Source organism: Triplophysa rosa, linkage group LG1 (genome assembly GCF_024868665.1).
Source record: "Triplophysa rosa linkage group LG1, Trosa_1v2, whole genome shotgun sequence".
Classification (NCBI taxonomy): domain Eukaryota; kingdom Metazoa; phylum Chordata; class Actinopteri; order Cypriniformes; family Nemacheilidae; genus Triplophysa; species Triplophysa rosa.
In genome coordinates, this window is record NC_079890.1 from 37,416,736 (window position 1) to 37,430,235 (window position 13,500).

General features: G+C 38.7%; 1 protein-coding gene across 2 annotated transcripts in view; it reads left to right on the plus strand.

Annotated features, from left to right (window-relative positions):
• piezo1 (piezo-type mechanosensitive ion channel component 1) overlaps positions 1-13,500 on the plus strand; it is a 66,349-nt gene that overhangs the window by 28,787 nt on the left and 24,062 nt on the right. Inside the window, exons 6-17 of one of the 2 annotated variants that reach the window (XM_057340557.1) lie at positions 5,588-5,771; positions 6,013-6,226; positions 7,730-7,904; positions 8,424-8,558; positions 8,642-8,732; positions 8,887-8,981; positions 10,023-10,283; positions 10,614-10,719; positions 11,027-11,208; positions 11,287-11,435; positions 12,297-12,455; positions 12,643-12,752. In XM_057340557.1, the coding sequence (XP_057196540.1) occupies positions 5,588-5,771; positions 6,013-6,226; positions 7,730-7,904; positions 8,424-8,558; positions 8,642-8,732; positions 8,887-8,981; positions 10,023-10,283; positions 10,614-10,719; positions 11,027-11,208; positions 11,287-11,435; positions 12,297-12,455; positions 12,643-12,752 (1,861 nt within the window). The remainder of the gene's footprint in view (positions 1-5,587; positions 5,772-6,012; positions 6,227-7,729; positions 7,905-8,423; positions 8,559-8,641; positions 8,733-8,886; positions 8,982-10,022; positions 10,284-10,613; positions 10,720-11,026; positions 11,209-11,286; positions 11,436-12,296; positions 12,456-12,642; positions 12,753-13,500) is intronic. The other variant, XM_057340639.1, reaches the window with a different exon arrangement.

A 13,500-nucleotide genomic window follows, 5' to 3' on the forward strand; every position in this document is an offset into this window, starting at 1 on the left:
TCTGAGTGAAAGGGAATTTCGAATGAGAAAAATAGTGGGCGTGGCTTTCGTATTCCTCTGCAATTTGATTGGATGCATAATTGGAACTGGAACTGGCTCCAGACTGACAGTTGAAGGGGAGGAGTTAACGGATGCTCCGCCCAAGCCGTCTAACATACGTCGTTTAAGATGGATAGTCATCACAGGACGGAAGTGCATTTTCACATTTTAACTGAAGATTATGAGGGAACACGAATTTTAAAAAGAGAATGACCCACATTGATGAACTATTTACAATAAACGCTGCGATATTTCATGAAAAAATAGGCATTGTTATTTTTAATTTCACTGGAACCTTAACCTTATAATATTTGTCAAAATGAATTTCATAACAGACTTCTAAGGAAATGTGTTTGATTATTGCTTCTGTTTGCTCATTTGTAAGACATCAAACAAGTGACACAAACATCGATATAAATAACTAGCTTCTATGGGCCGCTTACGAAGGTCGTCCGCCATATTGGAACAGTGTGAGCCGGTCTGTGTCGCCAAGTCTATATACAAGTTATGTAGCTGTCAATCTTAAAATGATTTTATTTCGAATGTTGCGTTCTGTAATTTGGACTAGGACCGTTAGGCTCGTGATGAAGGATTTTGTGTCACAGATCTGGAAACCCGGCCAAGCCTGTCCGTTAACACCCCAGCGGTCATGCAGCCGTTCTGAAAATGCATATGGTGGATTTTTTATTTCAGCAGTAGTTTCATGCCCTCCAGGACCAACATCCAGCCATCTGTTTCAACATGTCACAGTCCAAAGTCAGATTTCTCTGCCAGGAAACTGTTTTTTGTTTGTTTGTTTGTTTACGGCTTCCCGGGGTGATGCACCGAGCGGAGGAAAACCCATTCACTGACCAACAAAGCTTGCATGGATTATGGCATTGAATCTTTTGACTCCATGCTTGTTTTAGGTGGTCTCACACTTTGGACACTGGTGTTTTAACAAATGTTTTAAGCTCATCTTAAACGGCAAACCGTATGATACTAACCAGCATATCACGGTATGTTTTATTCTTTTGTTAAGAACAAAGACTGTTCTGAAGATTCATGAGATTGATGTTTTTGATCAATGTCATTGCTTGATTGTGCTTGTGTGTTTAGAGTTAATAGACTGACATTGGCGTGTGGAATGAGGGAGGACCTTAACAACACTGCTAGAAACACAGGACCATTGAAAGAGTTTCACGCCAGGCAGTGTTAGTCTTAAGCCGCGGGTATACTTGACTTTCCGCGAACGTCTTGCGCACAAACGTCCGAGTTCGACACATGCGCAGTACAAATGAGTATGTGTGCTCTACCAGACCATCAGAGGGCAGCGCTGAGTCACGTCATTCACAGACCCACTGCAAATTAATGATAGAGGAAGTCATTCGCAAATTCGAAAATGATGTCGGACCATACCTGCTCCTTTAATCTTCAACAGTTCCTTCTTTCTTTCCGTCTGTTTGTGTGTTTGCTTGGTGCATATTTGGATTCTTTCACACACAGGTGGGACTCGTTTTCAAAGTGTCGGCCTGAGGCGTCCTGCTGATAAACGGATAATGTATGTGTGAAAGTTCTAAGCACACAGCAGCATTTCACTTTTGAAAGATTTTTTTTTGCAAAAAATACCTGATCATGCAAACATGCTTGTCTGGCTCTACAGGTCTGAGCAGCTATGAGTGCTATGACCTTCAGGAGCCAAGAGGACACAAACTCATGCACATAATACATCTTAGCCGTGTACACACACGCTCACTTACACATGCTCTCTCGCACACGCACACGCTCTCACACACACATATGCACCAGCTTTTACACTCTTTCACACACACACTTTCACTCATACACACACTCTCTAAGAAGAACACTTTCTTCTTTCATCTTGTGTAATTGTAGTATATATTCTATATTTTATGTTTCAAAATAGTTTAAGACAATTCTATCTCCTAATCATTTCCTCAATTTCCCCAAATCAGTTTTAATAGTTAAAATGCATTTATATATATTTATGTTAGGGCTGTCAAGTTTAAAGGCGGGGTGTCCGATTTCTCTTAGCCGTTGTTGATGTTCAAATCACCAAAACGGACACACCCCTACCCCCATCTGTCGCTTTCGTCAGCGCTCGGCTCAGCTAATGTCTGTCCTGTGCACCTTACTGCTGATTGGCTACAAGGTTGTTTTGGTACTCGGCCCGACTCGGTTGTGTAAAGTGTCATTCGGAAATCGGTTACCCCGCCTTTAACGCCTCAATGCATGCGATTAATCTTTTTCAGATTAACGCGTTAAAATGTTTAGTCAAAGTCAAAGTCTGCTTTATTGTCAATTCCGCCACATGTACAGTACATACATATACTGTCGAGCAGTGGTTCCCAACCTGGGGTCCGCGACCCCCTTAGGGGGGCGCCAGAGTTTCACATGAGGGGCGCGGGAGCTGACATGCTTTGATGTTAAATAAAGCTGCATAACATGTTCCACTTTTTATTTTACATAAAAATATTTTTGTATGTTTTAAAAAAATCACGTGCTTACAATGCCAAGATAATGCAATCAAAATTAGTTATATCTTGTATAAAATAATTATTTCAATTTTTACGGCTCCAACGGCAGACATTCACACGGGGATTCGCGGTAGCCGGAAGCACTGTCATTGGCTGTTCTCGCTATGAGACTCACATGTCCTCTGTCAGGCGTCAACGTTCGTGTTAACATAAAAATCAAAAGGAAAAATAGCAGAGAAATGTAAATGCGGTGATTCTTCGTCAGAAATAAAGGAAAAAGTTTAGACGCTATGACAAAACCTACGTAAATTTAGGTTTTATTGAAGGACAAGACAAGTCTCGGCCAGAATGTGTGTTCTGTGGTGAAAAATTGGTAAACGACAGCATGAAACCAAGCAAAATGAAAAGACACCTTGTAAAAATAAGCAGTAATTGACAGTAGCCTACATCTCTTTATGCAAGTACAGCAATGTTAATGTTTAACAGTTCTTTCATAACGTTCAGTATACTCTGTATGTTTATACAATAACCTGAAAATAGACTGAAATAAACTGAAAATTTATTTGAGTATTCAAGTAAAAATGTAAATAAAATCTTTTATATTACTCATATTTAACCATTTAATTTAATTTATTATTCAATTATTTCATTTAATTTATTTATATTTACTATCTATATATGTGTGTTTGAGTAGCAATTATGTGTGTATACACACACACACACACACATATATGAGGGTTGGGGGGGCTCCGATTGTCATATATGTACGTGGGGGTCCCCCAAGGAAAAAAAGTTGGGAACCACTGCTGTAGAGGGTTGAAATTGCGTTACTATCAGATAAACTAACACAGAATAAAAAAATATATAAAAAATACAGATTATACATATATGTCAAATACAACTATTACAAGCAATTTTAACGCAATTAACGCTGCATTGGATTATTTTGTCATTTTGTCAAAAGTGCCCCAGAAGTATCCCTTTAAGAGAAAATATAAGAACGTTTTAAAGATAAATTATAGGAAGTTCTTAAGAATATTCTTAAGTGCAATTCTCAAATATCTTCTTATTAACATCTTCATTTTTTCTAAGAATAAACTGGCAGTCTTTGTCAATGATTATACCATAAGAGTAATTTGTCGATTTGTTAAACTTTCCTTGTGTAACAAGCACCTCGCGACTCACGTTCTTATGTAAGCGAGTGTGTTAAACGGCATCAATGAATATTATCAGTAGCCTATACTTCTTTAGCCTATATACCTGTATTATGACATCATTAGTGTGTATGTAAACATTTTGCAAGGTATGTAAAAGCGCTGTGGATTATCTAATAATGAAGACTAAATATTGGTAAAGTAAGGCAGTTAGACCTGATCATCATATCTATATAAAATTCACCAAATACATGTGAAAACAGCTCTTACCTTTTGAGATTGAAGACAACCGTGAGGATATTCTGACACGTCGATTATATTTACAACAATAAAGCCGTTCTCGCTGACATATTTTCAGTTTCTGAATATATATAAGTTAGTTCTGACTTATAACGCGACATCATCTAACAAATCACCATGAAAAGCGGTGCTTTTGGCTATTCTCACACAGCCTCCGACTACGTAACCATGTGCATATTTACAGACAAACTGTGTTCATGTTTATGTATCCAAACAGTTGATAACAGTGACAGGTTGTTGGGAACGCCGTAGGCTACTCATTTCGGAATCGGAATCGGATCGGAAGAGCTTTATTGCCAAGTGTGATTGCACACACAAGGAATTTTCTTTGGTGTTGGAAGCTTCTAGTACAGACATTCAACACAATGACAATACAATATAATACGATTTACAGTCTAAAAGATTCTTTTAGACATTTCATTCAGGAGTCACCGCTACGGTGAATTATATCTGCTGCTTCTTCCTGCCGTTCGCTGTACAAAGTGACGCCGAGAGAGGGGATCCCTGAGAGAGACCTCGCGCTCGCGGGGCAGCAATTGCCACATTTTCCCACTGAATGAAATGTAAGGTTTATCCAAGAAGTCGCTAGATTTGTCGCTATGCACTTCTCATGAACAAAAGCCGCTAGAGGGCTCGTAAAAGTTCAATCAAGAGACGGACTTCCTACACTGTTTTGTATGCGCACCTCCATGTTCGCGGGCCAGAGAAGCGCACGGCAGAATGAATATAGCGAAAACATTTTCTCCCCCTTTCTTGGGCCCCAAGCACGCATGGGCCCATAATGCCCATTGGAGAATCCGGCCCTGTTGAAGACGCACTCATAAAACTTTATAAGCACTTATGTGCCTGACAATATTATGGGCAATAAACTGTAACTGTGTTACAGGATTACATGTTAATGTACCGTCTTATAAAGGGATGTGGATTTACATCATAAACTATTGGTATAATGGCCACCTGGTTTCCCAATACTGCTTTCAGGATCATTACTTAAATGATCCGCATCATATTGAGATTGAAAATATGTATATACGGCTATGGAAAAAATTCCAAATTTTCAGTGAATGTACTGTGGTCATTTCAGTCCAGTGTCTGTTGAATTTCCAAAAAAAATCAAACCTCGAGTGACACAAAGTCATCCAACAGCGATGTGAAAGACTGACAGCATGACAAGACGCATGAAAACTGTGATAAAAAATTCAGGTTATCACATAAAAAAAATATTTTGTATCTTTTCCTAAATGCATGTAGAAATATGACTGTTGTATTGCTTAAAAGTGAATATGAACTTGTTTTCTTTGCAGTATTTGAGGTCTGAAAAAGACAGAGCATCTTTTCTGTTATTTTGACATGTTTCTCCTGTTTTCACTTTCTGCAAATGAATGCAAATAGAAACGATCTTTTATTTGAAATTCGGGAAAAAATACATTTACGAAATGCACAGAATGAAACTGAAAAACGGACAATAATTCTGAAATGGTCTCTTAATTTTTCCCATAACTCTCTTAAGCGGGTTTAGTTCCGGTTTATCCACAGGTGCACCAACAAAGCAAAGTTGTTGAAGTCAGATTTAAGGCATCTCACAACCCTATGCTTCTCTTGCGTCTGTTGTTCTAGGAGGACGAAACTGAAGATGAAAACGAGGATGAGAGAACGATGTCCTGCAGCGAGCCGGAGGACGAGGAGGGTCTTTTATCCAGCAGTGGAGCTGCGCAGTTAGCCGCTCGGCTGCGTGCCACAGCTCAGCGATTCTTCAGAAACATGGGCCGCGTGGCGGCCGTCACACTGCTGGCGCTCGCCGGTAAGACAACTCCCAATGAACATGCAACAAAATACACAACGTCCAGAGGAACAGTATCTTTTTGTCATAAATATTATTATTATTATTTTAAGTGTATGTATTTGAAAGTGTTTAGTGAGGATCCTAAATGCTATGTGACATGTGAAATCTGGTTTGCGTGGGTAGGAGCGTTCGCATTCGTGCACTTGCGTAGAGACCGTTATGCGGTCAAATCACAACATGTGTGCTTTGTGTTTTGCAGGTATCACCTTGCCGTCCGCCTTCTCTGCCTTTTACTTCCTGCTCTTCGTCGGCGTGTGCACGTGGTGGGCCTGTCACTTTCCCATCAGTCATCTGGGCTTTAACACGCTGTGTGTGATGGTGGCCTTCTTCACAGGTGGACACCTGGTGTGTCTTTACCTGTATCAGAGCTCACCTGCACAGGACATGTTCTCCCCGACGGGTCTGTGGGCCAGGTAATGATCAGACGTGTTGTCAACACTCTCTTCACGTTTAGCAGAGGCATAGGATGTGTTAATGCAACAACATTTCTATCAACCAATGAGATTTTAGGGTTTGGTTTAGGGTAAGAGCTGGGTTTGGGATGTTTTTTATTAACCTATCATTTCCGTCTTCAGGGCTAGTTAATGGTTCGTGATTATGGTAGTTGTAAAAGTAAAAATACAAAATGCTGTTAAATTTATTTAAAAAACAATATACTAGACTTTAACTGCTGCATGGCAGAATGTAAAAGGATTGTCTCCCAGATCTTTAGATCTTTACCTAAATTTTGATTTTTTAAAGGAATTGTTCACTCATATATATATCTTATAATTTACTCATCCTCATGCCATTCCAGATGTGTATGACCGTAACAAATACAAATAATTCTATATTCAAATGTCATTGTCTTGTATGGAGGTCAACATGGCAAATAAAAGAGCACATATATCCAGCATGAAAGTAATTAGAATGGGTTCATAAATGTCTTCTGAAGTGAGAAAAAAAACATCATTTAAGTTTATGTAGTGATATCTGGGTTGTGTGAGCTCTGCTGACCTGACGTCTGTCACCAGAGCGCAGACTACGCAGGTTGCGTAGGGCCTCTGCACCACCAGGGGGCCCCCTTGAGTACCGAATCAAAAACACGATAATGTAAACAAGACGTTATTTTTATAACTTGCGGATTCAACTTTACAGGAATCATTTGGAAATGTCCTTTTTAATACTTAATTTATTTAATTTCTTTACTCGGTCTCGGACATCATGTAGTGCGCGGCATGTGATGATGCGTCTTTACATATGGCCATGGCTTTAAAACAGAGCTATCCGTCTGTAGCGGAAAAAGACGCCAACAACGCGAAGCAAAAGAACAAGGCGGCATGTGTTTTTGTACTATTTTCAAAGTCTTATTTAGTTATGCCAAATTATGCAAGTACAGATTTACAAATTCAGTATTTATCCACTGGCATAAAGTTGGATTGACGTTCGATAGTCTGAATTTAGGGACCGTCTCCAAAGTTACATAGGCTACACATTAATATACACGTTTCTAACTTGCATTTAAAGAGAATGACTTACAGTCACAAAACCAGCTGTACAGTGTCTCAGCTATAATGCAAACCACTGCAATCCACTGTATTTCGTTTGCCCATGATAATATGTCATTTTTTGTCATCACAGTGTTTTCGTATGCTTAGCTTTCTTGAGTAAACTACTGTATATTTATCATGTTTTATTTTTGTTAATAACTCATTTGGTTAGTAAAAACACACCACATTTGCGTGTTAAAGTTTTTTTTGACAGCCGTGTTAACTGATTTTTTATTTTTTATTTCTAATAGTTTACAGTTATGTTTATCGAAATTTTACTATGGCAGGGGCCCCCGCAAAGGTTTGCTTAGGGCCCCCAGACGTCTAGGATCACATTGAGGTAAAATGGAAATTCAGGCCGTTCATGTTTCCTGTGTTTTCCTGCAGGTTGTTTGGTCTGAAGGACATAGTCAGACCTGGAAACTGCTCGTCTTTTGGTGTCACGCTCAACGTGGATCATGACTGGCCGGTGTACGTCAATCCAGGCGTTCTTTTGCTTCTCTACATCTCTGTGACCGTTGTGCTGAAAATCAACAGTTACAGTCAATCCCACGACAACAAGGTGCTTTAACACACATTTACATTTAGACATGCAGAGATTCTGCAGTGCAAAACTTTTTTCAGTACAATTATTCAAACATCTTAAAACAAGATATATTTATATAAGATGTAAAATGCTACAAGATATTAAACGGAGAAATATATCGAAAGGTTGTAATGTTTTGCCTAAAACAAGAAAACGTCTTTTTGCACTGCAAAAAATTAATTTAATGTAAACATTTTGGTTCCAAGCGAAAATTCTACATCTTATGTCAGGTTGCTTTTCAAGTAAATGAGTCTTGATTAAAGAATGCTTAAATATTTTACTAGAAAACAAGACAAAAATACCGAGTGAGAGCTTATGACAGTGTACAAAAAAATCAAAAGAGAAAAAGAGATTTTTCTTATTTAAAGCAAAAACATCACATTTTTAATTACATTTTCAGTAAATGTTAAGTGTTATTTAATGCCTCAAGTGAATATATTTTGTTCCAACACAATTATGTAAACATCCTCGAAACATGTTTTGCTTGCACTTCAGGGATGTAATGTGTTTGTATGTGTTGAGACCCGCGAGGGTGGAGCAGGAGTTCAAGGAGATCAGGTTGAGGCGGGAGAGGAGGTGGAGCTCAAGCGCTGGGGCTCGAGAAGAGAAAGTTTTGAAGACGACACGCAGGTAAGATTAAAGATCTCAATCATCATATTTAAGGCATCACTGTTTCACCTAAAACGACAGTGTTTGTTGTTTGTTTGTTTTAGCAAATACTTCTGACCTCAGGAGAGTCTCCTCTGTCTGAACCACTCGGATGTAAAGAACCTGTGACCAATGGATCAAGCCGACATGACATTGGTAGGGAGAGAAATCTTTAGTTTTCTTTTTAACTGGAAGATCCTATTTTTTATTTATTTGTATGCATTCATACTCAGCCCCACCCCTAAATCTCAAAATTCCTTGTAAAATAGAATTGAGTGCTAAAGTGTAATGTTTGTGTGTGTTTGTACAGCAGTCAATGGAGAGGCTGAGGGTGATAATCCTCTTCGCATGGTGGGCCGACTGATCTTACAACAGAGTTACATCTGTGCCCTCATCGCAATGATGGTAAAACAAACGTCCTTAATCGAATATCACTTTTTTTTCATTCCACAAAGAACGAATTTGATCATAACCTGGTTTTTACAAAGCATATCATTCGCACAGCAATACTTTTTGTGGCACATTTGGATATTGAAGAAAAATGCGATGACGTGCTAAATAACGCAAAATACAATATGCGATACGTTAACGCTTGAAATGATATTAAATCCATTTTAAAAAACATTTAACAACACAATTATAAAACAAACATACGTGTTTCATTGTCTTGGAGTATTATTACAACTTATAAAACCAAATGTGACCCTGGATCACAAAACCTTAACAAAATCTTAAGTAGCACAGGAATATTTGTGGCAAAAGCCACACGGGTCAAAATGATCGATTTTTCTTTTATGTCAAAAATCATTAGGATATTAAGTAACGATCATGTTCAAATGAAGATATTTTGTCAATTTCCTACCGTAAATGTATCGAAACGTTATTTTTGTGAGCGGATGCAGAAAAATTGCTAACAAAAATGGCCGGAAACGCGTCTAAAACATCGCTCGCTTCTGCCCGCTCTTTGGGAATTATCCACTCAAGTTTGGTCTCTATGTAAAGCTTAGAATCTCAGCTTTCGGGTTCGTCTACTCTCCACAACGTCATTACAGCGGTGAGCCCATAGAGAGCATTAAAACAAACCTGTGTTTTCATAACAACGGCCTGCTACAGCGCCTCTGTAAACAACTTCAAAGGCCATTTTCTCAGTATTTAGATTTTTTTGCACCCTCAGATTCCAGTGTTTTAAATAGTTTCATCTCGGTCCTAATTAATGGAAAGCTTATTCATTCAGCTTTCATATGATGTATGAATCTCAATTTCGGAAAAATTGACCCATAAGACCAGGGTAACCATTGCGATATGCACATTTCAGTATTTTCGATGCATTTCATTTGATCAGTTTTCTGAAGTTATATACAGGAGAATTATTATTCCATCCACTCAATGGGTATTTCCTACCCAAGCATCCTTTAGGAATGTGTGTAAAGTTGTATATTCGTACAGGTGTGGAGTATAACGTATCACAGCTGGCTGACGTTTGTGTTGCTGCTGTGGTCGTGTGTGATCTGGATGCTGCGTGCCCGTCAGCGCTTCGCTGCCCTCTGCTCTCCCTTCATTCTGCTGTACGGACTCGCTCTCTGCTGCCTCCAGTACGTCTGGGCCATGGATCTCGAGACGGAACTGCCCCAACACATCGGCACCATGAGCCTGCGTCAGCTGGGTCTGGACCGGGCGCAGTACCCCTGTCTGCGACTAGGAGCCATGGTGAGGATGCCACACGCCATAAAATATATATTTTCCATGCTAATGTTGTTGCCATCGTGTCGCGTCAGGTTATGACACTGTGTAATGCGATAACAATTGGAAAAAAGATTGCAGAGACTGTTGGTTTATAAGAAGGGTGTAGCAATAAACCTTCTAGAGGATGCTAATTCTTCTCTTGAGAAATGTTGATAGCAAAAGCATGTTAGCACATGTTAAATCCCCACACAATCACACGATCGGTCATCGTTCTCATGAAGTTACTCAATAAAGTGTGGGAAAGTGTCAAAATTGAGTCATCCTCTCCATCTCTCTCTCTCCCTTCCTCCCCAGCTGCTGTTCATGTTGACATTTTGGCTTCTTCTGAGACAGTCGGTGAAAGACACTTTCAGCAGGAGGATGAGATCCAACGTCCTGCTGCAGGAGGTCACCACTGGAGGTGCAGCACACCTGAATCTCCAAACTCATTCATTTCACTGAATCATTTCAGGAAGTGTGTTACAGCCTAATATCCCTTTGCTACGGTTTACTGTGGCGTTTAAATCAGCATTATCAGACATCCTGGGGTTATTAGCATCACTTTTTAAAAACCCAAATCAGATCAAATGTTCTGAAGTGTGACGCCACAGCGGCACGAAAGTGGATCATATGCACCATTCGTATGGCCAAGAACAGGACGAGCTTGGTGTTTTTGTCCCAATCGTTGCTTTTCAATCAGAGTTACACTTTCTGTTTTTGACTTCCAGGAGGTTCCGGGCGTAACGAGTCCATTCTGAAGGTGCTGGGTGGGCTGGTGATGAGTCTCTATGCCAAATACTGGATCTACGTGTGTGGAGGAATGTTCATCATGGTCAGCTTCGCTGGAAAACTCGCGGCTTACAAGATCGTCTATATGCTGCTGTTTCTGCTCTGCTTGTGTCTCTATCAGGTAGTCTTGTCATCTTCGGCGTCATACAGATGTTCCCTGAAGGGATGTGAATGAAAGGTCGTCTGTCTCTGTCTTTAGGTGTATTACTGTCTGTGGAGGAGGTTACTGAAGGCTTTCTGGTGGATGGTGGTAGCGTACACTATGGTGGTGCTCATTGTTATATACACCTTCCAGTTTGAGGACTTTCCTGGCTATTGGAAAAACTTCACTGGATTCTCGGAACATCAGTATGTCCAGCACAAACCTACTTTTCAAATCTACGAAAAAGAAATTGTTTACAAGGAATAATATATTATTATCTACACAATACCTGTTTTAAAAATGTCTAGCTTAGTTTCAAATAGTTTTAAATCTGGTAGCTAACAAAATAAATTAAACGAAACAAAGTAAAATAAAATATTTTATGTTTTTAATAATTTATTATTACCAAAAAATATAAACGATAAATAACAGTAATTCAGCTGTTATTATTTTCTGTCAAACACAAAACAAAATAGTATTTTTTTATTTGTCTTTTATCATTTATATTTAACAATACATAATATTTATAAATAATAAATGACAATAATTTAGCTATCATTGTTTTCTGTCAAACACAAAAGAAATTACAATAATAATTATTATTATTTATATAAGCTTTATTATAATTTATCTTAAGCAATAAATAATAAATGTAAACAACAATAATTTAGCTATTATTATTTTATGTCAAACGCAAAACTAAATAAATGTATTACAATAATATATAATAATAATATATAATATTATTTATATGATCTATATCTGTCCATTGCCTCTGGCCATCTCTGTTTAAAATGTGAAATTTTACGTACTTGTCTTTGTCGAGCTTTACAGAAAATAGTGATTTGTGTTTATGTGTGTTGAAGTCAAATAACATTAAACTAAAATTTCCAGAGAAATGATTCCCGGCAGTTTAGATTATAAATCATTTTTATAAGCTTAATGTTGTATGGAGATAGTTGACAGATTTTATGTACTTCTTTAATAACTAAATTCTGTAAGGTTTTATTTAATATTGTCATTTATAAAAATGAAAGGTAAAACTCTGTGTTTTTCTGTACCTGCAGGTTGTCTGATATTGGACTGGAGACGTTTAAACTCTCTGAGCTCTTCAGCAGAATTTTAATTCCAGGCTTCTTTCTGCTGGCCTGTATTTTACAGCTGCATTATTTCCATAAACCCTTCATGAAGATCACAGATCTGGAGCACGTCAACCCTCTGCACAGGCATGAACACGCATCCATTCCTACAGACATTTACAACCATTTCACATCAAAACACATAAAGGATTAAACAATGTAGCAGTTGTTGTCTCAAAATAAAGGTCCAATTGGAGAAACATGAGATATGCTAAGAGATCTATTAATGTTTGTATGATTATGTGTGACAGTGGTGTTGTTGATCGTCCCATAGGAAGAGAGGAAGAGACAATCCGGATTTGGTTCAGTCCACAGAGGAAGGGACACTTGAGGAGGAGGACGATCTCAACACTGAGCAGGATGATGATCCATCGGAGGCGGACGGTGAGGATGATGAATGCTGCTTTTTTAACTTTAAAAACTTTAACTTTTACTGCATAGCGCCACTACCACCGACCTCGCGCTTTAAAATAGTTTTATTTTAGTTTAGTTGTTCCTCTTGTGCAATAGATGAACAACAGTTTATTTGTATTTGGATACTATATATTTAGAGGCTATTTTGCGGGAGTTCCGCCGTTCTCCCGCAGCCCGCACACGCGAGTGTCTTATTGCCCTCACCCATCAAATCTTGTTGCAAAACATTTCCTAGCTCTTGTTTTGTTTATTAATGACTCGACGTCGACGCGACTTTTATCACATAATAGTTGACCTCGAAAATTCTAAGGTCGTTCAACCCCTATGGAGAGGGTCAGAGATGATGTATGTTTGTAGGCTAACCCGGAAGTAAGCGCCGCGCTGGTCCCCTCCACCGAAAACCTTTTGCATTTTTCCCATAGACTTTTGGAAGATCGCAAATAAACTCCGTGATTAACGAAGGTTTACGATGTTTACACGTTCAAGATAATCTTTACAGATTAACACCACATTTGTTACTTTTGAAGCCGAAATACAATCGGCAGAAGAAACTGACACGATGCTATAAACAGACTACACTTAAGGTCGCTCGATATCAACGTCACCACCACCAAGCCTCCGACAACTCTTTCAACATGACAACCGGCTGCCTGTACATTATCTCTTACCTTTCAAATCTGTGCCATTTTATCAGCTTTGATCACAAAATGTTTTTAGT